General features: G+C 42.0%; 1 protein-coding gene across 1 annotated transcript in view; it reads right to left on the bottom strand.

Moving 5' to 3' along the window:
- The window catches only part of NRK (Nik related kinase), a 181,152-nt gene that overhangs the window by 129,774 nt on the left and 24,979 nt on the right, over positions 1-26,399 (bottom strand). The window contains exons 3-4 of the mRNA XM_075259060.1: positions 14,612-14,668; positions 65-190 (exon numbers count right to left, since the gene is read on the bottom strand). Coding sequence (XP_075115161.1) covers positions 65-190; positions 14,612-14,668 — 183 coding nt within the window. The remainder of the gene's footprint in view (positions 1-64; positions 191-14,611; positions 14,669-26,399) is intronic.

Genomic DNA, 26,399 nt, shown 5'->3' with positions numbered 1-26,399 from the left:
TGAACACTCCTAGCCCCCACTAATATCAGTTCACAGAACTGGCCATCCAAGCACTCATAGTTACCCAGAGCTGATCATCCTGACCCATTGAACACTTCTTGACAAATGCCCCATAGTACGTAGCGATGTTTCTGTGATGGGAATACTTCTTCAGCATGTTAATTTCAAGTTTTATTTCTTCTTCTTCTTCCTAGAAAAAATAAGCATCGGATGTAAGAGAAGATTCCAAAAAATATTGGTGGAAATTCATGCACATGTATATTATTGAAAGGGCTCATCCAAGATTTTTTGATTTTTTTGCTTGGCCATTAAAAATTTTGTACAGATTATTCTCAAATCACACCCCAAGGTGAAGGCCCCACGTTGCTGAAAAGCTCAATTTGTTTTTTTTTTGTTGCAGATATTGCTGCGTTTCTTGAGCCAAACCCAGGAGTGGATAGAAAAGGAATGGGAAATACTTACACTTCTCCCTTCTACTTCATCCAACTGAAGCCCCATGTTGTGGAAATGCAACGTTTTTCGTTGTAGATTTTGCTGTGGTTTTTGGAGCCAGGAGTGGATTGTTGAGCATGAGGAAGAAGTATAAGAACTTCCTATATACAGTCCTATGAAAAAGTTTGGGCACCCCTATTAATCTTAATCATTTTTTGTTCTAAATATTTTGGTGTTTGCAACAGCCATTTCAGTTTGATATATCTAATAACTGATGGACACAGTAATATTTCAGGATTGAAATGAGGTTTATTGTACTAACAGAAAATGTGCAATATGCATTAAACCAAAATTTGACCGGTGCAAAAGTATGGGCACCCTTATCATTTTATTGATTTGAATTCCCCTAACTACTTTTTACTGACTTACTGAAGCACAAAATTGGTTTTGTAACCTCAGTGAGCTTTGAACTTCATAGCCAGATGTATCCAATCATAAGAAAAGGTATTTAAGGTGGCCAATTGCAAGTTGTTCTCCTATTTGAATCTCCTCTGAAGAGTGGCATCATGGGCTACTCAAAACAACTCTCAAATGATCTGAAAACAAAGATTGTTCAACATAGTTGTTCAGGGGAAGGATACAAAAAGTTGTCTCAGAGATTTAACCTGTCAGTTTCCACTGTGAGGAACATAGTAAGGAAATGGAAGACCACAGGGACAGTTCTTGTTAAGCCCAGAAGTGGCGGCCAAGAAAAATATCAGAAAGGCAGAGAAGAAGAATGGTGAGAACAGTCAAGGACAATCCACAGACCACCTCCAAAGAGCTGCAGCATCATCTTGCTGCAGATGGTGTCACTGTGCATCGGTCAACTATACAGCGCACTTTGCACAAATAGAAGCTGTATGGGAGAGTGATGAGAAAGAAGCCGTTTCTGCACGTACGCCACAAATAGAGTTGCCTGAGGTATGAAAAAGCACATTTGGACAAGGCAGCTTCATTTTGGAAACAAAAATTGAGTTGTTTGGTTATAAAAAAAAGGCGTTATGCATGGCGTCCAAAAAGAAACAGCATTCCAAGAAAAACACATGCTACCCACTGTAAAATTTGGTGGAGGTTCCATCATGCTTTGGGGCTGTGTGGCCAATGCCGGCATCGGGAATCTTGTTAAAGTTGAGGGTCGCATGGATTCCACTCAGTATCAGCAGATTCTTCAGAATAATGTTCAAGAATCAGTGACGAAGTTGAAGTTACGCCGGGGATGGATATTTCAGCAAGACAATGATCCAAAACACCGCTCCAAATCCTCAGGCATTCATGCAGAGGAACAATTACAATGTTCTGGAATGGCCATCCCAGTCCCCAGACCTGAATATCATTGAACATCTGTGGGATGATTTGAAGCGGGCTGTCCATGCTCGGCGACCATCTAACTTAACTGAACTTGAATTGTTTGTCCAAAATACCTTTATCCAGGATCCAGGAACTGATTAAAAGCTACAGGAAGCGACTAGAGGCTGTTATCTTTGCAAAAGGAGGATGTACTAAATATTAATGTCACTTTTCTGTTGAGGTGCCCATACTTTTGCACCGGTCAAATTTTGGTTTAATGCATATTGCGCATTTTCTGTTAGTACAATAAACCTCATTTCAATCCTGAAATATTACTGTGTCCATCAGTTATTAGATATATCAAACTGAAATGGCTGTTGCAAATACCAAAATATTTAGAACTAAAAATGATTAAGATTAATAGGGGTGCCCAAACTTTTTCATAGGACTGTATGTCCCATTCATTTTGTAGCCATTCTGGGCCTTGGCTCAAAAAACCACAGCAAAATCTGCAACAACAAAAGTTGACTTTCCGCAGTTTGGAGCCTCAGCCTTACCCCTCGTTCACATCTGCATTGGTATTCCGTCCGGGGCAGTCCGCATGGGAACCCCCCAAACGGAATACCAAACGCAATTGCAAGCGGTGTGCAGTAAAAGCACATGGACCCCACAGACTATAATGGGGTCCATGTGCTTGCCGCACACTGCCCGGATGAATCATGCGGCGAGGAAAGTGGATTGTGAAATACTTTCCTATCCGCATGTTCTGTGTGGAAATCTGTCGGCAAGAATGGCTACAAAAGGAGTGAGAAAACTATACGTAGCTCTTATATTTCTACCTTCTGCTCAATCCGCTCCTGGCTTTGGCTTTGGAGCGGATTGAGTCATTCGTGCGGGCAGTGTGCGCCAAGCACACGGAGCCCATTATAGTCTATGGGCTCTATGTGCTTTACAAGCACATCGCTTGCAATTGCGATTGCATTCCATCCGGGGGCTCTCCATGCGGACTCCTTGCGGACGGAATACAAGCGCTAGAGTGAACCAATCTTACAGCCATTTGGTAGCCATTTTTTTAACGGACGGCTCCATAGAAAAAAAAAATGTATCTATTTGCACAAACGGTGTATGTGACCAATCCTTTAAATAATAGAAATGATCATATATTGGATATACACTTGCCCATGAAAAAGATGACCTTGTCATCTGAATATGACCGACAGAATAATTTCGTTAGACACAATCGTCTCGGCATATAAAATAGTTGAAGAATTTGAACAATCACTTTTGAAATCATGATTTCAGATTTTCAGGTATAATAAAAGTTTTGAGTGTAAAGCACCAATCTAGACTTTGGTGCCCCTTGCCCCTGTACCATGTGAGTTAGAAATGGTTAATTTCTGACGTCCTATTTGTAACCAGGCATCTTTGTTTTGGGAACAGAAATTGAGAATTGCGACTACATGGTTGTCCTGGTCCTACTTCTGTAACCGTAAGTCAGCTCTGTAAACATTTTAAGACCTTGAGATAATATAAGGCGAGTGTGAGAATACAGGAAGATCTGTCCAGTCAGCGTAATAAGTCAGCATACCGTGACATAGTCAAATGACCTGAGACTGCATAACAAATAGGCATGCTGTGTCTGCTAGGTTGTGTTCACACATCGTAGTAATGTTGTGGTTTTTGCCATGGTTTTCCAAAATATGTGGCAAAAAAAGCAATGTGTGAACACAACCGCAAACCAAATCATTTTCTAGGTGCAGCACAAAAGCAGTGATTTGGCCGTAACGATTTTGGAAATCACGCGTGTCCTCTACGTGTATTTTTCTGCAATGTATGCATAGGATATACTAGAGTCCAACGCTAGTGTGAATCCAGCCTTACATTGGGAATGGACACAGAATCAGGCGGTGTTCATTATTTGCAACAGTTTAATGTCTGTTGCTGTCATCCTATGATAGAAGACAGCAATGGACATTAATAACGGTAATGTGAACCCAACCCAGTTGGTGTCACTGACATCAATGTGTCACCAAGAAGGATTTTGCATGCTTTTTTCTGTATATATTGTGTATTTATTGTGAATAGCACCTCTATCTGTAACCTGTGGATGATCTAATGCTAGATTGTATATCTGTGCCTTGTTTCAGTGAGATAACTTTCTAGAAAATGACATTAGATGATGACAGATAACAGGATGTGAAGTTCTGCTGTATAAGCACCAGGGAGAGGTAATGTAAGCCGTTGCTTGTTTTAGGATCTGTGTTTCATACCCGCCCTGTAAGATGATACAGCAGCATTTCCTGACTGTAGTCCAGATGACCCCGCACTGACCGAGAGCATCCTGCAGTCACATTAAGCCATGTCACTCTCCCTGGGCTGCAGACTCCTATATAGTAGACAATTTATTTTATTTTTTTTTTTGCATAACAACTGGTTGAAACTGGTTTTGTGTAATATTTGTTTAATCTGTAAACCGTGATATGTCACTATAAAAAGTGAAAAAACATTAAAAACAAAAAATCATTTCAATTGATACAGAGACACAGTTTGCACTAGAGCCCAGGTGATATGTGAGCGCCCAAATATCAGCTTGTAATATTCCTATATTATAAGACATCACTGTGTGTATTATCCTTATATTACTGTGCTGTGACATCACTGTGTGTATTATCCTTATATTACTGTGCTGTGACATCACTGTGTGTATTATCCTTATATTACTGTGCTGTGACATCACTGTGTGTATTATCCTTATATTAGGGTGCATTCAGACTACGTAACGCCGGGCGTGTATGAGAGCCGTACACGCCGGCATTACGGCAGACTGCCGAACACTTCCCATTCACTTCAATGGGAGCGCTCGTAACAGCGGCGTTTACGAGCGCTCCCATTGAAGTGAATGGGAAGTGTTCGGCAGTCTGCCGTAATGCCGGCGTGTACGGCTCTCATACACGCCCGGCGTTACGTAGTCTGAATGCACCCTTACTGTGCTGTGACATCACTGTGTGTATTATCCTTATATTACTGTGCTGTGACATCACTGTGTGTATTATCCTTATATTACTGTGCTGTGACATCACCGTGTGCATTATCCTTATATTACTGTGCTGTGACATCACTGTGTGCATTATCCTTATATTACTGCGCTGTGACATCACTGTGTGTATTATCCTTATATTACTGTGCTGTGACATCACTGTGTGCATTATCTTTATATTGGGTATATTTTAGTGGCTGTGGGGTAATTTGTTCCAGAGTGTGGGGGCTTAGCCTGGCAGCGGGGGTGTTGCTGGGTCGCTCCCCCTGTGGGCGCTGTTTTGTGGTGGTGGTTGCTGTGCAGTACCACACCCATTAGAGTAGGGACCTACTATATAGAGGTCGCTAGTGGGTTTATATACCTTTATCAATATCTATAAGAAGAACCTCACATTCAGTTGTTTAGATTTTCCAGCGAAACATGTGCGGACCATGTTTTGTTTCTCCATTTTTTGCTTTGCCCTGTTACCAGCACTCCTCCCAATCGGCCCAGGTGTTTTAATTAAGGACGCCTTCCACTGGCTCAGCTCTGTGATTGAAACCATGTGGTAAGGTGAATTGTTTGAGATCTGTTCACATGACGTGCTCCTCTGACTGAGACCATATAGTAAGGTGAGTTTTTATGATATCTGTTCACATGTTGCAGTACTGTGTGGTGTCTGCCATGGCTATGGGGTGATGTGGCCCAGAACCTGGCGCCTTAGTGTGGCAGCAGGGGTGTTGCTGGGTTGCTCTATGTTGGCGTTGGTTACTGTGCAATGCCGTATCCAGTAGAGTAGGGATCCAATTTACAGGTATATAAAATGGAGATGTGCGGTCCATGTGTTGTTTTTTTTCTCTTGGAAACTTCACTGTATTTATTATCATTGCATTGTGACATCACTGTTTTTATTATCCTTGCATTGTGACATCACTGTGGTTATTATCCTTGCACTGTGACATCGCAGTATTTATTATCGTTGTATTGTGACATCACTGTGGTTGTTATCCTTGCACTGTGACATCGCAGTATTTATTATCGTTGTATTGTGACATCACTGTGGTTATTATCCTTGCACTGTGACATCACTGTAGTTCTTACCATTGCATTGTGACCTCATCACTTACTAGCCCTGTGATGATATTTCTCTGCACACTATCCAGGGCCTATTACATGACTGTAAGATTTCCTGCTCTCTGCTTTGCATATAAAGTTTAGGGCCTTGGTATAATTTTGCAGCAGGGCCTGAGAATGTCAAGTACTGTCTCTTACATTGGTGTATTTGCTTATTAATCCATCTTTAATTGACCTTAATGATAACATCAAATGAAATGTAAAGTGATACATTCCTAAGACTACTGTCTTTCTCCGCTGAATGCTTTTATCTACACTATACATATACAACACATTTGCGCAACCCGGGCTGAAGTCCACAGGGAGAGAGAGGTTGAGACTTCCATAACTAAAAGATGACATATATTATTATAAGCTGTCTGCAGAGTGAATTTCTGATGCATGTTCTGCCTAACTTCTACTCTATGATAACAAAAACTGAAATGTGCCGTATAACCAAAGGGAAAAACACAACGTATTCAATTGTCTGCAGATAAAGCGCTTTGTAGCATTCACATTCACTGATATCAAGCTATCAGAAATCCAGCCATAGGAGGGTTTAGACAGACGTGAAGTTACCTGTGATACTCTGCTTCTATATGAACTACTACCCCTCTCATCTCTATTAATGCTAGCTATAAGTAAAGAGTCCTTACTTAAAGGGTACCTCTCCCCACCTCCAGCATCTGTTAATAGTCACTGCTCCACTGATTCTGGCACAGTTGGAATTTTTTTCTAGCCCCCGCCATTCCCAAGCAATCAGTGATGTCAGTTTTGGTACCCAATAAGCTATTTAGGCGCTGTACTGTCAGGTAAGGGGTGTGATTCTGAGCTCTGACACTGGCTGCCTCTGATTGTAGCTCTGAATCAAACACCCTTTCTGACCCCGCCCTTCTGACATTACAGTTTCAATAGCATATCAGACCTCAAAAATAACTGTGCTTGTTGCTCAGGAATGGCGGGGGCTAGAGAAAAAAAATCCATCTGTGGTGAAATCAGTGGAGCTGTGCCTATTACCAGATGCTAAGAACTAAAATGGGTGGAGGTGGTCAAAGGTCCCCTTTAACACCATACAAAACTGGCATTCACTGGATTCCTCACTGCATTTGGTTCTCTCCTGGTGATGTCATGCATCCGGGCTCACCGATGAGGCCTGTGATTAGGTAACATGGGCACGCCAAGCCTCATGACATTTGGCAAACCCATGTCACTGCACAGGCCTCGGGTGACCCCAGATGCATTAAGTCACCAGGACTTTTTATTTTTTACACCTCCCCTTGACCTCCATCTATTATACTCGGGGGTCTGAAGAGACTCCATAGTGTAATATCTTAACTTCCTATTTGTAACAAACTTGTTCGACTTGAAACTAAGCATGGACCTGAGCCATCTGATCCCGAAACAAATCTTGGGAGGTTCGCTTCTCTCTAATAAAGACCTAGTTTAATACAAGTCTTGTAAGTATAAATTCACCAAAATTTGAAGTGTTGTAGCCAAAGAAAATAATCTCCCGGCCCTTTTGTGATTTCCGAATGGTTGGATTGAGAGCCTCGCACGTCCACATCACCACAGATGGCTCCTAAGCTGTTCTGTTTTCAGGTCCACTGATTAATAAAGCTTTTATACTTCAATTAAAGCTGCTTTTTGTTAATGTTCTTCTGATGAACATCTGAACAAACAACTACTTCTATTTGCGGACCGTGCACCGCTTCAGTTTGTATTGCTCATTGACCTTCAGCCATAGGAGGAGAACATCTCCTGCTCCTCAGCACAACTTGCACAATGCCAGAGCTACTTTTATTTGCCCTGATATAATTTATTGCAAAAGGCCTGGCTCATTTATTGATTAAGTGGATGAGAAGCGTGGATTTCTAGATACAGGGTAGTTCTCGGCAAAGTTTTTTCCTGCTGAGCTAGTAGTAAATAAATACAGCTGGCTGGTTTGACCTCAGACGAGAGTCATCCAGTCACTGGTTTGCAGATAGTCCTTGAATGAGTCATACTTGGGTGTGCCACTCAGGTTAGGGATCAAGAACCTTTCTGCTTCAATAAAAGTTTGGTGCGAGGAAACCAATGTGGTTTGTTAAAGAATAATCTGAGAATAAAGACGTTTCAGTTCTTGTAAGAAAGCGGCAAATGCCCAAGATTGTAACAATTCATCACGATTCGTATGCAGGTGGAGTCGTGGGCAACCTACCGCAATGGCCTTGGCATATTACAGCTAGATGTAGTGTGGTCCTCTATATAAAACAGAATATCTAGAAAAAGGTGCACACAAGTTCTTACTGCATATACAGAATTTTATTAGTATAACACTTCATTTAATTCTTAAAGGGATTGTCCAGACAAAAATGGACATTCCTTTTAAATCGGCCAGGATCATTGGAAAAAAAAAAAGAAAAAAGTATACGGACCTGTTCCCAAGGCTCTAGTGTCCTTCCGTGCAACCCGGTTCTTCTGCTCTGACGGCTTCTCCTGGGTCTCTTTTGGAGTTCTGGTGCAGATTCGTGTGACTGCTGAGGTCAATCTGCGTCTTAAGCGGATCTCCAGAAGAACCGCGACACGTGGGAGGACACTGGAGCATCGGGGACAGGTGAGTATGCATTTAAATGTTGAAAGGGTTGTCCATTTTTTTCCCAGACAACCCTTTTAAGGCCGGGGCCCCATGTTGCAAAAATGCAGCATTTTGGATGTAGTGGAATCGCTGCTGTAACAAACCGCTGTTTTAAATTCCCTGCAAAGTGTATGGTATTCTGGCTAATCCCATCCATACATTGGCAGGAAAAAATCCACAGCGGAAAATCTGTGTGTTCAAAAATGCTTTGTAGACTTTCTGTTAAAAAACAAAAAACAGAAAAAAGGTGCATTTCCACCGCAGTCTATGTGAGGCCTCAGCCTAAAGGAGGATGAAAACTCCAAATATCATAAAGCCGGGTCCTCTTGGTCAGATGTCATAGCAAAGCCTACATGGTTGCATAGGAAAATGATTATTCCTCATTACAACCAGTCATTATATATAGTGATTGAAAAGGAAAAGCTTGGTAAATTATTCAGCCATCGCAATGTATAATGACTGGGGACTGTGTGTTTTAATTTCTGTCTAATGACTGAGATTAACTGGCAGGAGTCAGAAGCTTCCCTTTAAGTAGTGGTAATTCTTCCTCCCTGTGACAACCAGCAGTGAGGCTTGTACCACAGATCTGTAAGGCTAAGCTCTCATCTGCAACATTCACTATTTTTTATTTTTTTTTCTGTTCTGTCATAGAAACAGAGAAAGAAAATGACATCTAGGGTCAGAACGTTACATGGCGGAAACCAAAGGAGCCTGACACATTCATTGACTATAATGAGGTCCGTCGGGTTTCCACTTTGGCGTCCATCATTTTCCTTGATTAGGAATGGAGCTTGCAGTATTTTTTCATCTAAGAGATTTGATGGAATGTAAATCTACTAAACGGACAAAGCTCAAGACAGATAATGTGCGGGATGAAATACTGTCCACGCTGTATGTGCTGCAGACATGGCAAGTCAGACGTGTTTTCAATTAGGGTTGAGTGATCGGGATCAGAAAAGATAGGATCCCGATCGGCGATCGAGCAAATTTCACGATCGGGATTGGCTGGAAAATGATCAGAAATTGGATTTTGAAAACTCAAGATCGGCTCAACCCCCAAGGCTCTGTTCCCACGAAGTAACGTGCCGCGCATTCAGACATGTATACACGTCTCAGAGTGTGAGCGCTCAAAACAGATCGCATTCAGTTCAATGTGTGCCAGCTCACGAGCGCTACACATTGAAATCAATGAGTTAAAAAGCCTTCCATTGATTTCAAAGTATAGCGCCCGTATGCCGGCACATATTGAAGTGAATGGAACGCGGCGCATTACTCCATGGGAAGGGAGCCTAAAAGTGACTTTTCCCATAGAGAGGTATTGACTAGGGTTGAGGGATCAGAAAAGACTGGATTCTGATCGGCGATCGAAAAAATTTCACGATCGTGATCGACTGGAAAATGAACAGGAATCGGATTTTAAAATCGATCCTGAAATCTCAAGATCGCCTCAATACTATTTGTAATACGACTTATATTTGCCCCCTTTATGGTTGTTTCCAGGTTGATTGCCTGGAATTGAGATGACTCTCCTTGGATTGAGCTATGCACTACGTCGAGGTTGGACATACCAAATGTGCAGCTGCAGAGGGGCCCTGGAGGTAAGGGGGCCCTCTGCTCACCAAAACTAGTTTCCTTCTGTTTTTATTACATTGCATGTAAAGGAGCTATAGAATTATACAGCTTATAATTACTAATAGTAGTGATGTTAGCGATGCCCTTTGATCATTAATGAGAATACAGGGACCCCTACGTATTTTTGCACAGGGGTCCTCTGCTGCCTGTGTCCGCCCTTGCTTTGACTTATCAGATTCCCATAATTTTCCCGAGGGCCGGCAGACTTGATCGCAGCTGGTGTATGGTTTATAATATTTGGCTAATAAAACGCCCTGTCTATTCCTTGGCAAGCCTTTTCTAAAAGACATAAAAGACTGGATGTGTCTAACAGAACACAAAGGAACGGAGTTCATGTGGAGGAAAAGGATACAGAGGGTCGAGATAGGAGCAACCGAGACTTACAGGAAGTTATCTGTGATCTATCACCAGGAAAATAAGATTCTAAGTTGTTTTTCCTGGTAAATAATTTTATTGCAAAACCTCCTAAGAAAACCTTGGAACGGAGGATGAGAGTTGCAATCTAATAACGTGCCCTTATACTTTGCTTTCTACAAGACGTTGCTTATTTCTCTAGCCTTTAGTCCCGCACTGCCGTTCCTATGCCTCGTACCTACAGACACAATTGCATCAATGTCTTCAGCATTTAACTGATCAGGGCTGACACAAGTGTCTTCTCCTACTCCTTGTAAACTAGTCCGGCACTCAAGGGCAAGTAACAGATCATTCTGTACACAGGTTATTTTTCTCTGCAGAGAGATATGCTTAATAGGTTGCTCAAGCAGGAAAATTGAAAGTGACCATGAACCCTTAGCATTCTTCTAGCGTACTTGTTATTTCTGTGAATTCCTTGAACAAATTCGGGAATACAATCATTCACTTAAAGGGAAGTATTTCCAGAAGAATGCACCTTTAAATGACCAATATAGCAATGATGGGGTGTGTTAGAGCCTATTAAATAGCATCTCGTAGGGGCAATCGGGGCATAGGCTTGTCACATGGGGGTGACCTGACCACTAATGATAGATGAGCTCACCCCCTACTGCACCACAAGATTGAAAACACATTATTAACCCTGTAAGGACGCAGGGTACCTTTTATGTTAATGCTTGGCTTTTTTTATTTATAGAGCGACATAGGGCTTATTCTTTGCATTGCAATTTGTACTATAATGGGGTCCGTGTGCTTTCCGCACGGTCTCTGCACAGAACAGAGTCTAGGTCTTCATGGGTTACGGCAGTTATAGAGACCTTAAGGTACTAGACACATCACCCTATACTATCTAGCACAAAGGTGTTAGCAGCAGACGCTTAGTATGTGTTCACATGGAGGAACTTGGAGCGAATATGGAGAATTATACCCAGCATACTGGACAGGAGAAGTGATAATGTGCAGGACCTACAGAATAAGAACATAATCTGGACAAGAGAAGTTGTACTGTGTGGTGTGAGGGTTGCTATAGATCACACGTGTACAGTTTTCTTCCCATATATACAACCTTCTGTGTTCAGCCTTCTGTCCTGCACTGTATCCTCTGCAGTCCTGGGAAAACACAGTCTGAGGTCAAAGGTCCATAGCGGATGGTGTTTTGGTATAATAATAGATGGGGGTCTGGAATAAGGACCCTTTCCTCTAAACCTCTTTGATATCCATGTCTCCATTCCCAAATCGTTTAACCCACACTTTTCCATCCAGCAAACAATCCCTTGTCTATACCACAACACCAAATTTTAAAGGGATTCTGTCATTGGCTATAGGGATTTTTAACTAAGCATATATTTGCATAGCCTATAGAAAGGCTATTCCAGACATACCGTTTATGTGTTAATTCTCTCAGCTGTTTTTGAATTAGCCTGCTTTATTGATATGCTAATTAGCCAGCAAGGAGCATCAGAAGTTCACTGAGCACTGTGTGATGTGTGTAAACAGAGGGGAGGTGAGAGCAGGGAGGACGGCTGCTGCTTATGATGATGAATCATTAGCCTTCCTGCTCTCACCTCCCCCTATGTACACACATCACACAGTGCTCAGTGAACTTCCGATGCTTGTTTATGGCTAATTAGCATATTAATAAAAGCGAGCTAATTCAAAAACGGCTGAGAGGATTTACAAACCAAAGGTATGTGTGGAATAGCCTTTCTAAAGTCTATGCAAATATATGCTTAGGTAAAATTGAGTTTTCCCAATGATGGAATCCCTTTAAAATCTACATGTGGTTTTGGTATCATAAAAATTTAATGATGTCTCCTAAACATTCCATAACTTTATAGTGGTATAGAATGGCAAAGTGTGGGTTATTTAAATCGATATAACCCCGACCACACCACGGGCATTGGTATTGATTTGGAATTTCTCACTTGACCCTTTAATAAAGTCCCAATACTCAAATGCTTGCATGATGGTGTATTATTAACATACAGTAAGTAGACCACAGGTTGTGCAAAACTCACTTTACAGCAAAAGTGTTACTTTTGTTTTCTTGCATTATAATGTGAATTTTTTTTTTTTTTTTTGGAGATACACTATACTCTACAGCACCAAAACCATATGGTTGGAAATAAACTAATACCGTATTAACCACTGTGGTGTTACTCCAGCCTCCGTAACATTGCAGAGCAAAACATTAGCGTAAGAGCTACATTAGCATGTAAAATATAGTTTTCATTTCTGTAGAAACTGAATATTTGGCACATGACAAAACTGAGTCATGTTAGAGTTGTTGTCACATTTAGTCACACACGAGGCTTCTGAATTAATTTTTTGGTCACAATCACAACTTTTCAGTGCCGGCCATTGACAATACTTTTGAAGTTGCTCCCTTGAAGCTTTTGTCTCACAGAGAGAGAGGAGGCAGGGGTGTAACTAGCAGGGTAGCAGCAGTAGAGGATGCCACAGGGCCCGGGACATTAGGGGGCCCGCTGATGTGTTTTATTTATTTATTTTTTTGATAGGCCTTTACTTGAAGCAGTAACCTCAGCAGGTAACTGGCCCTATTTACTTAGCCATCCTTGTTCCTGCTCGCGGTCGCCTGCACTTCCCCTTCTGCGGATGCGGCTGTGAGCAGGAGCCAGGATCGTTAAGTGAGGCTGTGGGCCCTTGAACCTCACTATCACTGCTATCATTATACTCTGGGGTCTGAAAAGACCCTGGAGGATAATGATTGTTGGGACAGGGGAGGTGAGACAACATAAAAAAACACTGTTGCTTACCTCTCCTGGGCTTCAGCAGGCTTTGGGCCATGGTAAGGTCACAGATGTCACCGGGGCCCAGGCCAGCATCATTATGCTTCGCGATGCCTGCCTGGGTCAGGTGACGTCTGGTCCATCAATGAAGAGATCTGCTGGGAGTGTGCCGCAGCCAGGGAGAGGTAAGGGTTGGCTCACACTAGCGCTTGTATTCCGTCCGCATGGAGACCCCCCCCCTTCCCTGGACGGAATGCAATCGCAATTGCAAGCGATGTGCTTGCAAAGCACATGGAGCCTATAGACTATAATGGGCTCCGTGTGCTTGCTGAGCACTGCCCGCACGAATGAATTGTGCGGGCAGTGTGCGGCAAGCACACGGAGCCCATTATAGTCTGTAGGCTCTGTGTGCTTAACTGCACAGCGCTTGCATTAGCGTTGGTATTCCGTCTGGGGGGGGTCTCCATGTGGACTCCTTGCGGACGGAATACAAGCGCTAGTGTGAACCAACCCTAACAGTGTTTTTAATGTTTGTATCCTCCTCTGGGTCTTCGATCAATATACTCTGAGGTCTGAAAAGGCCGCTATGGGGCATAATACTGTGTACAGGAATGTGGTTTGTGTGGGGGGGATGGGGTCAAGGGGTTGGGGGTTCCTCAAGTCAAATGATCGCCTTGGGGTCCCACCATTCCTAGTTAAGCCACTAGCATTGAAAATGGTATACAGTGCTTTACAAAGCATATCAAAATAATGGACAAGGATCATGATGGAATTCATCATGAGTAAGACCTCACACACATTACCGCAATTGCAAATAATAGTACAGGCCCATACATTTCAATGGTCTCAAATACACAGCCATAGTGTTTATAGTGTCCGGGGAACATTTAAGAGCCACAAACACTGGGCCAGGTCCTTTACCTGTCTGCATTTGCACCTTGGCCCATTCAGCAGAATGGATAGATCAATAAAAACTACAGATGACACTTGGGACCAATCCAGGTGTCATGTGACATTTTCTCTGACTCACAGACTGCACAAGATCGTGTTCACGAAGCCTAAAAGGAATTGTCCACTTTGGGCAACCCTTTCTTGTGTGACAAGGTGCCCAGTGAATAGAAAAACTGGTTTGGGGTCCACCCTGTAGAACCAATGTGATATACAAATTTTCCCCTCCCGTATTCTTGCTTGTCTCCCATTCTGTAATTGTTGAAGAAGTTCTCTAGTATTTTGTGAAAAACACCTGCAATCCGTAGGGAAACTCTACGAACAAAGAGTATTGTCGCATTATAAGATAGAAAACAAGCGTCTTACCTCTGTGACATTCATGAGCTTAATTGCCGCGAGCTGTCCGGTCTTAACATGCCGGCCCTGCAGAGATAAAGACCGCCATGTGATTAAGGAACTTCATTATAACAAGTGATTAAAGAACATCTCTAGCATGGAAACACAATATCACTGCGGCCGGCTGAAGACTTTGATGCCGCGTCTCAGATCTCCAGCTTGGCCCAAACAAGCCGCTAATTTCCAAATTCGTCGTTCTTGTTTATTTAAACTAAAACTCATTTTACCGACGGATTAGTCTCCATTTTTTAACTTTATGGTAATGAAACGAATGTGTTCAACCCAAAGCAATTTCGGCAACGGTTGACATTTTAAGTAGAGGGCAGAAAAGATTTTACTTCTATTAATTTGTGCTTGAGAATAGATTTTTAATGAATAGATGGCTTTATGTTAAATGCTTAAGTGTTGCGTTTTTTTTTTCACGTATCTCGGCTTTTAATACATTAGCATTTGGCATAAATGGGGTTTTCGAGGCAACATTTACATCCTCATCAAGCCGCAAATAAAAAAAAAAATTCTAGTTAATTAAGTTTCAGTAGCGAGAAAGAATAGTCCGGTGCCTGATAATGCATCTCCTGCGCTTCCTCTAATGAACAGCATTCTTTGACACGGCCACGTGTGCGGTCATTATCGGCTTTAGTTGATGTAACTTATAGTTAGCACATGTTTTCTAGCTTCTCCACTGAAAGCCATTGTCTGATATTTCAATCATTGCCCAGCCAGGTTTTATAGTGAATGTACAAAGAGCTATTATTTCAGACATGTAAAGCTGAAACGTCTGATGGAAATCTTCTGCATACTAATTTCTAGCCTTATCTATCAGGTGTCGCTGTCTAAGGTCAGCGAAGGATAGAGATGGATATGCTGAGCTTTGGGGTATAAAGGTTTTTCGTGATTTGATTAGGATTTTCATAGAAAAAGCTGTTTAACTGCTACCAGGACTCATCGGAAAAAAGCATGGAGTCCCCACTCGCATACGATCAACTGATCTTCAAGTCTACCTCCCCAGGAAAAGCTACCAAGCAGGACTCTTAGGATCTGTTCACATGGAGGAAAATGAAGAGGTCTAGCAGTGATGGGATACCAATGAAGTACATCATCATTCCGTGGTGGCATCCCACTCCTGATTAGATCCGAATGAATGGGCCTCATCAGGAGGGAGTCTCGAGCCACGGACCCCGCAGCAAGATCGAGCAGGACGCTTCTTTTTTCCGTGTCCTGCTGCAATCTCTGTCTCCCATTGAAACCAATGGGAAGTGGATTTTGGGAGGAATTTGATCAGATTCAGGGGCAAAATCTGTGGTAAATTCCACCGTGTGAACAGGTTCTTGGTTTTTTTGCATTTAAAAACCGTGACAAAGCGTTTTTCAAGGCGGAATTTGTCTGAAGGTAGGTCACGTCGCTACTGCTACTGACTCCCATTGAAATGAATGTGAGATTTTTGGGTGGAGTCCGCCAAAAAAATCAGCCTGCAAAAAACTCTGTGTGAACATATCCATAGGCTTTCTTTATGACTTTATAACTGTTATTACCGCATGGCGTTGTACTGTGGCACAACCATTGTGTATGGGCTCCTTACATTCCCCTATCTCCCCATTATGCTATCCTTGCTGTACTGTCATTGCTGTATACTTGTTATATGCTTTGTATTGTCCTGTCTGCTGTATTATGTCTATCCCCTACACTCCCCTCATTGCTTTGTGCTATGTTACGCTGTCACCGGGCTGTACGTGTCCTATAATGTGCTCAGCTGCCATAATGGCAATAGGGTTGAGCGATTGGGATCAGAAAAGATCGGATTCCGATCGTTGATTGGAATTCCGATCCCGATCTTTTCCGGCGGGATCTAGGTCGGAGGTTATCTCAAGATCGGATCAACCCTATTCACGTATATATCATTAATAGGGTTGAGTGATCGGTATCGGGAAAGATCGGATCCCGATTGGCGATCGAGAAAATTTCACGATGGGCTGGAAAATTATCGAAAATCGGATTTTAAAACTGATCCTGAAATTGGCTCAACCCTAAATGGCAATGAAATTACTACCCCACCCCGGTATCCATGAAAATATCTTATCTTCAGACTTGAAATGAACAATTCCTGCCCAAACTCTTGCACCACCTTTCACCGATGACCATTCTTATTTTTATTGAAATGAATTATAGCATTTCCTAATTCCCGTCGCCTCTGTGTGATTTAAGAGCTGTACTTTGAGGACCTCCTAGAAGTCTTTATCTACTATAAATGCAAACAATGGCCGCCTCTAGTTTTTCCCCAGCTGTTTACCCAAGGCATTTGCCTTGGTTTATGTAATGTTTGCAGTGGTCCTTTGAATGTAGACATTAAGAAATTCCTTCTGTAGACACAAAGAATAAAAATAACACCTGTGGTGTAAGCCGCGTACAACACAATGATGATAAAGCGTCATTTAGAAAAGTCCGGGAGGCAGGAAAGGGTGGAATCGAAATCTCCTTTGATATAAACAAGAGAGAAGGAAACAGTGAAAATATCCTGGACGATTAAACATTTTAGCTTTGTCGCACTTTGTGTAGAATTCCTCTCCTGAGGAGCCAGATGTTTGCTTTTTTATGTCTGCTAGGAATTATTTTTATCTGTGGCTGCTCTATGGTATATAGTAATGATGTGTCTGTGGCATAAATCATATGGAATACCCCATTTACTGCTAACTATGGAGATCTATTATGTATCGGATGTTATATTGTCAGGCTTGTTAGCCTTTAGAGGCTTCTTGTGGGATGCTATAAATAAGGTATCTGAATATACTTTGTCTATAGCAGCTCATCCAGCCATGGAGCAACCTTGCTCCGTACCGATGGGTGCAGGGACCTCCAAAACAATGGCGTCGCTGGGTTTTGTTGGTATGGGTTTATTTGCATAGTATCTTCCCATGGAGTATTTCCTTAAAGTAAATCTCCATACAATGCTGTGTCTCTTTAAGGAAGTGTCTGAAATAACCTCCTTGTATCCAAGCCCATAGTGAGGGGGGGGAGGGGGGAGAAAAAATTCTTTATATTCCCCCAGCAGGTGTATTCCTGGTGCAGTTCTCCAGTCGCTTCAGTGTGCATGCTTGGAATATCTGGTGTGGACTAGAGATGAGCGAGTACTGTTCGGATCAGCCGATCCGAACAGCACGCTCCATAGAAATGAATGGATGCACCTGGTACTTCCGCTTGGACGTAGCCGGCGCTTAACCCCCCCCCCCCCCCGCGTGCCGGCTACGTCCATTCATTTCTATGTGAGCGTGCTGTTTGGATCGGCTGATCCGAACAGTACTCGCTCATCTCTAGTGTGGACCACTGAGCAATTGCGCAGGCGCTAGGAGCACCAGAAAAGCCAGGTTCACGCAGGGTTTTTTGGGCCAGATTTTGAATTTGTGTTAGAGTCTGACTCAAACTGCCTCCTGTTGAATTAAATGGGTTCCTATTTCCGCGAACTGTTTGTTCCCACTCGCGGAAAAAAGAAGCTACTTGCCCTATCTTGAGGTAGAATCTGTGGCTGAATCACTCCCTCCTGACTTAGCCCAATCATTTGGGCCTAATCTGGAGCAGAGTGCAGCGACTGGTTGCTGGTGCATTGTATACAATACACCAGCATCCAGCTAGCCGTTTTTTGGACCGGATTCTGAGGTGGCCTCCGCCATCCGGTCCAAGAAACTCCAATGTGAACCCGGCCAAAGGAGTCCGTTGAGACTCCTCAGGTTTGTTTTTCTGAATGGTGTTGCAATAGAACTATTTGGGACACTAAACCCCAGGACCATAGGGACTTGGGTTGGTTTATATTGGCCTGGCAAGTTCTCTTTAATAAAGAACAGTACCTTCTTCACCTTCATCAACACAATTCAGAATTCTTAGCCTTGTAGAAGAGTATAAATGATACATCTGCAAACTAAACCTGAAATAAGGTCTTGTTCACATGCGTATTACAGATTCATTCCACTCTTTAATGCCACTGTAGGAGAAATGATTGGTGATTGAGTGCTGAAGCCATTGATGGATCTTAACAGCCATGTGGGCCTTTCCATTTCTAGCAAGTCGACTTTGGACACCGGAGGGAAAGGAGATCGGGATTGGACAATGTAGAGCTGAGGATGGGTATTTCCTTTTTATTTAGTTTTACACCCACCCCAAGTGCCCCTGAGTTTCCCCTAAATCCTGGACAACCTCTAAGATTTTCTTTGTTGTTGTTGGTACAGTACACAACAACTGCATTGAATTGCATTTTGTCTATTAGTTGTCTATCTGTTTCTGCAAAGTCACTATTGGGATCTGTTTCTCTATAACAGGACCGCGCAGTGTCCCATAAAAATCCATAAAAGATGGATTTTAGCATCTTTACTTTTTTTCTTTTTTTTTTTTATCGCCACCAGATCTATTTGTTACAGTGACTCTCTATGCCTAGTCTTCTATAAAATCATTGTTCCTACAATACATATATTTATAAACTTCAGCCAGACAAGCACTGTCAAGACGTATGTACATTAAGTGGACCTTATAGTTCTGTACAATAGCTCCGGATGTGATAGGTCACTTTACATCCTACAAACACGGAAGGGACTGTTGTGATATAAAAATACATTTTGGAAACCTTTTCCTGTGTCTGCTGGCCTATGGTCACATAGGGGAAAACCAGTTTCCTTCGCTCATTTCTTCTGTCGTCTTAAGGGTTTGGATAAATGAGGACACTCTTACAGCGGAGCTGACTATTATTGGAAAGTATTCCTCCTGGTAACTAAATTTATCTAGTGACAGCTTTAGATTACAGTAATAATATCTGCGTCTGCCACATCTAGTACATGCACATAGGAAACATATCCACAAGATCTAGTACTAAAACCAACAACTACACCTCTTCCTCTGTATGTAGAGAGGATCTCGTGGTGAATTACAGCCCCATTATCCTACTAGCTCACAGACCGGACCATTTTGTAATGCTTTCTTCTCCATTGCAAATGTTGCAATACATGGAGAAGAAAGCCTTATGTAGACCACCATGCAGACGACGGAAGAGCAAACCTAAGAAGAGGCACCTTCTCCATTGGCTCCATTACAGTGGCCATTTTACAAATCCATAGGTGTCACCATGTATTTTCCCACGTAATAATGAATTGAGGAGAGAAGTGAAGCTTCAATCCAAACTGTTCTAGAATTGGGACCGTTAGAACGCGAGCTCAGAACTGGAATCTTAAGGGAAATGACAACCATTTGTAATGCGCTCTTCTCACCAAGGGACTCAGAGAGCAGGGAGTGTTGTAGATTAGGGGTGTTAGTGGCTACTGTACCAGCGCTCATCCCCCAACACCCACAAAAGTCAGTTATTTTGTAGGAAACTAATTTAATGATGAGTATAATTTTGGCATGTGGGAGGAAACCAAAGTACCCGGAGGAAATCTGCACAAGGAGAGCATATAAACATCACACAGATTTTGTCCGTGGTCAGATCCAAAACCAGAAATCTAATGCTGCAAGGCAACCATGCTAACCACTATGGCACTATACCACACCATGCCACTATAGCACACCATGCTAAACAGGGGTGTGGCTATAGGGGGTGCAGAGGTAGCAATCGCAACCGGGCCCTGGAGTCTGAGTGGCCCAAAAGACCTCACTACAATATGATGATACCGATATTATAGATAGATAGCTTATGGTAACTGGGGACCCCATTACTACTTTTACTTGGAACCATGAAGATTGCAAAAGACACATTCACATGGCAAAATCAATGTATGGTGTGGCACATGCTGACCTACAGGTCTTTTGTGAATCTGTAACTACTGGGCCTCTACTGAGTACCACGTTACCCATCAGATGTAATGCTTGCATGGGATAGAACACAACATTATATCTTTCCCTCTAAGAATTATTAGGAATACATAATAAAGCAGTCTAGACGTAGAATATGGACCCATGAGAGTTTATGGCACTGTATTATGGAGCCATACAATATACATCCTTAATCAGTATATGAGCCCTTAGGATTCCTTACTATACCAGTAATGTGAGATTAGGTTAGAATTGGTACAGGAATAATGTATACCTGTAACACAAGGGATTTGTGTATATACTGTTTTATTAAGATAATGTCTTTCTTCCTTTACTCTTTTTACTTTCATGTGGACTTCCCACCAGCATGCCGCCCTCCATGTCATCCTCTTATATGCAGTATATTGTAATGAGGTCCTAGTAAGATATTGATCGTGATTGTCATTCTGCGCTTTTATATGGTAATAAGGGATAAATTCGCCTGTGATGGAGTTTATCCTTGAAATGAAGACGTGCAAGAGATTGGGTTTCAAGTGTAAATGTCTCACAGTAATAACAGGAACAGAAACGACTAAATCTATAATCTACAGAGCAGAATAAGAATACAAGGATACCGTAGGTTGTCGATACTGTGACACTATGGCCTAACTTCTTATGGAGAATGGCGCCCACCATTCCAGATCTATCACATGTAATAAGTGGCCATAGGGATGCCATATTGTCCATGTCCATGCTTCGTAAATATGACTTTGGTGTATGCATGAAGCAATGTACATATGTTATTACTCATTTGCAAAGTTTCACTAACCTATTGTGCAGTATATTGAATGACATATCTGGGTCTGAGGTTATTTAGGTCAGAAATTTGCATTGTATGATTTAGACGCAGCCTAAGTGGCATCCTATACCGCAAATGTTGTTACTGCAAAGAGTGGCAAGATCAATGACTTTCTTAAGTTGTTGATACACTGACTAGATGGTCAGCTAAGTTTGGCCAACTCTAAAACTCTATTGTATTGGATATGCATGGCCATAGTTCATTTGGCATATGTCAGAGGATCCCCGTATTCGAGGTGAGGGAACATAAAAAATGCTGTTACTTACCTCTCCTATGCTCCAGCAAGCTTCGGACATGCTTGGTGATGTCATAGACGTCACATGGCCCAGGCCAGCGTCATTATGCGTCACAATGTTGGGCTGAGTCAGGTGACATCTGGTCTATCATAGAAGATGGTTGACTTCAGTGGGGAGTGCGCTGGAGCCAGTGAGAGGTAAGTCACAGTGTTTTTTGGGGGTTGTTTTGTTTTTGTTTTTTTAATGCTTTGTATCGTCCCCTAGGTCTTCGATTATTATACTCTGGGGTTTTTTGAGATTCCCAGAGTATAATAATTGTTCATGGGTTGTCAAAAATGGGGCATAATACAGTGTACAGGGGCCACTATGGGGCATCATACTGTGCACAGGAATGCGAAGGGGAGGAAGGGGAGTCGGTTGGGGTTTCTGGGGAAAATTTTGCCATGGGGCGGTGCCATTCCTAGTGAAACCACTGCCTGTACTATTATGCTAGGTTCACACCAGTGTTCGGGTTACGCGTGGAAACCCACGGACCCCATAGACTATAATTGTCTCTGCGGGGTTTCTTGGAATGCAAGTTGGACTATGTGGGGTGTACTGGGAGGAGATTAGGCACTAGAATTCTAGAGCATATGCGAGATTGTGAAAAGGGGGAAACAGAATTAATGTCAGGAGCTTCAAAACATTTCTCTAGTATGCACCAAGGTAGAATTCACACCATGCGCTTTTATGGGTTGGAGATTGTAAGAGATAATATCAGAGGGGGTAACCATAAAGATAGATTGCTGAAAAGGGAAGCCTTTTATATTCTTAAGTTCAATTGTAGAATACCGTCAGGACTAAATATAAGAACAGACCTTAGTTATATTTATTAGTTTGGCAGATTATATATGGGAAATTATACTTAGAGGATAGACAAATTCGATCTCTTTCCCCTTTAGTCATATAGTGCTATAGTAAGTCTAACATTGCAGTAAAGCTATTATACATATGATGCTCTTATGTCCTCATATGTTCCGTAGCAAAGCGAATAGACTGAGAGATATGGTGATTGGTCAAATTGAACCACGTGACCCGAAATTGACAGGCCAGCAAGGCTCTAGAGGGCCGGATATGGAGACGTAGCAGGATAGGTTGGATGGTGTCACGTGGGACGGAGACATGTATGAATGGGGAATAGGAGCCTGCCGATCAAGGTAAATAAAGAATGAAAGTATAGGAATGATGCAAACAAATGAAAACAGGAAATATTGAATGCAAATATAGTATATAGACTTATTTAGAAAATGACTGTTTTAGTAATTTAAGAGAATGGTTGGAAGCTAAAGTAATCGTTATAATGGGTGTGTTTACTCTATTGATTGTACAGCTGCTATGTTACGTATATAAGGGTACACGAGAAGGTTTAGTAATGCCATGACTAAGAAGCTGTAAAGCTTCGAAACGCGTCGGCGATTTTAAGCACTATGCGTCTTTTTCCTACTTTTTCACAAAGTGTTCTATGTTGTGTGAGCTTTTAATGGCTTATTAAAAGTTATATTTTATGGAACCCGAGGAGTGCGGACCTACTATTTTTGGTTAAAGATTCAGCTGTGGAGTTGCCTTTTCCAGTCCAGAGGTTAAAGGCCGTGCACCCGGAAGGTAATTTTGGAGCATACTGATATGGTGAGATCGAGACTTTTTTCTTTGTTTCTTTCGCATTTGTGAAATACATTAGACTATAATTGTCTCTGCGGGGTTTCTGCCTGAAATTGGTGGAGAGAAAAGTCCTGAAAGCGCGAGACCGTAGCCTTACATGCAGTCCTCAGTTACCCCGTGCCATATAGTAGTTACGAGACATGAGCTAACTGGGTGTTCTCAACTATAGATGACTAAGGGAGCGTTCACACTACAGTCGGTGTCCGACAAGTAATGTCCGCTGCTAATGTCCGTTCAAAATCTTGCACGGACATTAGCAGCGGACACTAGCTGTGTCCGTGACATTTTGCATCGATTTAAATGGACCCCGGGTGCGTTCTTTTACAGTCCGTGTCTGTCCTTAACTGTCCGTTCCCAAAGATGTCCGACTTTTCAAGCAGACAGAAAAACCCGACATGTAGGTTTTTTCTGTCCGCTTGAAAAGTCGGACATCTTTGGGAATGGACATTTAAGGACAGACACGGAGTGTAATAGAACGCACCCGATCGCCATTTAAATCAATGCAAAATGTCATGGACACAGCTAGTGTCCGCTGCTAATGTCCGTGCAAGATTTTGAACAGACATTAGCAGCGGACACTAGTTGTCGGACACCGACTGTAGTGTGAACGCTCCCTTAGTCATCCTTCAGAAACTTCATGTCAAACATACCCCCTCCATTTTGGGGTAAATATAGGCAACAGATCATGACCAGCGATATCAGCACTTTTGAGATTTACTTTATTCCGCTTACCATATTTTTCTACAACTCCAGTATTTTGTCTAAGTTTACGGCTTTAAGTGTCTTGTGCAGTACATGTGGTCTGTGGCTTCATCGTCTTAAAATAAAGATAATAAGTATTTTCCAGGCACCTGTGTAAAAACAGGAACTGAGTACTTAACCACAATCTTTAGATTTATTTGGAATACAGAAAGAAGGAACAAACCCTTGAGGACAATACAGCTGCCAGTGCCGACCAGTTTCTTATTCTGTTTTTTATTTTTATTTTCTATGACATGAGTGGAAGTTACTGTAAAAATTACATCTCACAAGTTCAGAATTTTTGCCTTTGCAACACATGGGGATAACCAGCCGGAAAAACAACCCTTAAAGGAATATTCTAGTATTTAGTATTTTTTTTGGTGTTGGGTCAAGAATTTGGATCCATTGCCTACAGTGAATTGGTGTCGCCATTGAATATAGATTACATTGGCTACACACAGTCCAACTCTTTGCTAAAAAAACAAAGAAACTCATGGGTGAAGACCTGATGGATATAAAGCCATTACATCCACTGTGTACCATGTACCTGTTTGACTCTCCCCTTCCATTGTTAGCAGCACCTCCTCTCTGAATGCAGATGGTCCCTTAGAATATATAAGCTACTTCTCATAAAGAAAAAAATAATCTATTTCTCAAAACTTCTATATGAAATCAAAGACAAAGGTAAGTATAGTACAATATGGGCCCAAAGAGTTTAGTGCCATGTTATGGATATTGTGGGGAAGTTGGGAGTGGTGCGGACCCAAACTGTCAAGACAGGGACACAAAATATGCAGCAAACTGGTTTATTTGCAGCCTTAACTTCAGGCAAAAAAAAAAAAAAAAACTGCTCGTCTGAGCAACTAACTAAACAGAATGGATAACCTAACTATACATGTGGCTTACTACCAGCCATACAAACAAAACAGGTGCAATATTGTCTCACAGGACTCGGGGTTATAGGACAGACCCAGACACTTCCTTTCACCTCATGGAACTGCACTGCAATGCAGGATCTGCAGTCTTTTCTGGCCCAGTAATAAGCCAAGGATCTACACCTGGGCTGAGGCCTACTCCAGATTGTCCTTGGACCACACATATGTCAGAAACCTGGGGCTGATATATCTGGACTCCAGCACTCTGCCTGTCACCTTCTCACAACATGTTCAACATAGATATAACAAAAGCATAGCACATAAAGGTCAAAAAACATCCAATATACATAAATGACCTAGAAAATATCAGCCCAATCGAGGATATGTCTTAATCAAAAAGCACACAATACAAACAGAGAGGACTGGAAAGTCCAAGTGTTCAACATAGATTCGTAATATAGACGTTCCCTTTAACAAGAGTTAAAATACGCTAGATGTTCTTTTATTACTACTTATAGCTTGTGAATTGCATTGGACTTTAGTAGCACCGGGTTCCGCATTAAATGGATGCAGAAAATATGAGAATAATAGAACGTAGATTTTTTTTTCTTTTTAATTGTAATTGGTTCCCATTTGTTTGCGTTTACTGATATGTTAGAGGTTAAAGACAAGTCATGGGAACTTCTATACACAGTAAGTTAAGTGTTGACCACAAACTGTACATAAACATTAGCAGATGGGCAAGGAATGTTTTACATCTCTAAATGCAATTGTGAAACTCAGAGTGAGGAACAGAACTGCAGTATCGAATGTTTCAGCACATACATGGGGTGTTCAATACGTTGTCTATCTGAATATAAAAACATTTACTTTCTACTTTTCAATGTAATCTGCCCTGGACCTCAAGACACCTATTCCACTTCACCGCCATTGATTGGAAACCATTAGTATAGGAGGAGACTTGTCGGTGGTGCAGAAACCTGTTACCTCCTCTTTGACAGCATTCGCATCAGGAAATTTTGGCCCATGGACAAATTTCTTTAAGTTACAAAAGAGAAAGTAATGACTAGAGCCAGGTCTGGACTGTAGGGCGGATGGTTAAGCTCAGGGAAGCCGCATTCCCTGATAGCAGGCTGTGATTTGTGAGCTGGCACATTTTTGTAAAACAGTAACGCACCTGCCGACAACTACTCACAACGTTTCTCTTGGATTGTCTCACATAATACTTTCCTTGTCAAAGCATAGGGGTCTCCAGTAAGTGTCGTCTTTGTGCATTTATTCTAGTAATACAACACCTCCCAAAAGACAGTTGCAATGACCTTCCAGCTGACCGCTGCACATGAAATTTTCTTTGGAGTTGATGACCCCTTGCACTTCTACTACATGGACTCTGTTTTTGGTCTCAGGATCAGGGTAGTGGATCCATGATTCATCACCTGTAACCACCCGAGAATAGAAGTCTCCTGGATTTCTTAGAATGTGTAAATTCTCTTGGCTAACTCATTGGTTACATGATTTTTGCTCAGACATCAACATTCGAGGCACCCACTTGGAGCTGATCTTTGATCAAAACATCATGAATGATA

The sequence above is a fragment of the Leptodactylus fuscus genome, chromosome 11 (assembly GCF_031893055.1).
Source record: "Leptodactylus fuscus isolate aLepFus1 chromosome 11, aLepFus1.hap2, whole genome shotgun sequence".
NCBI classification, from domain to species: Eukaryota; Metazoa; Chordata; class Amphibia; order Anura; family Leptodactylidae; genus Leptodactylus; species Leptodactylus fuscus.
The sequence above is the reverse complement of the archived record's forward strand: the minus strand, read 5'-3'. Positions and strand labels throughout refer to the sequence as shown.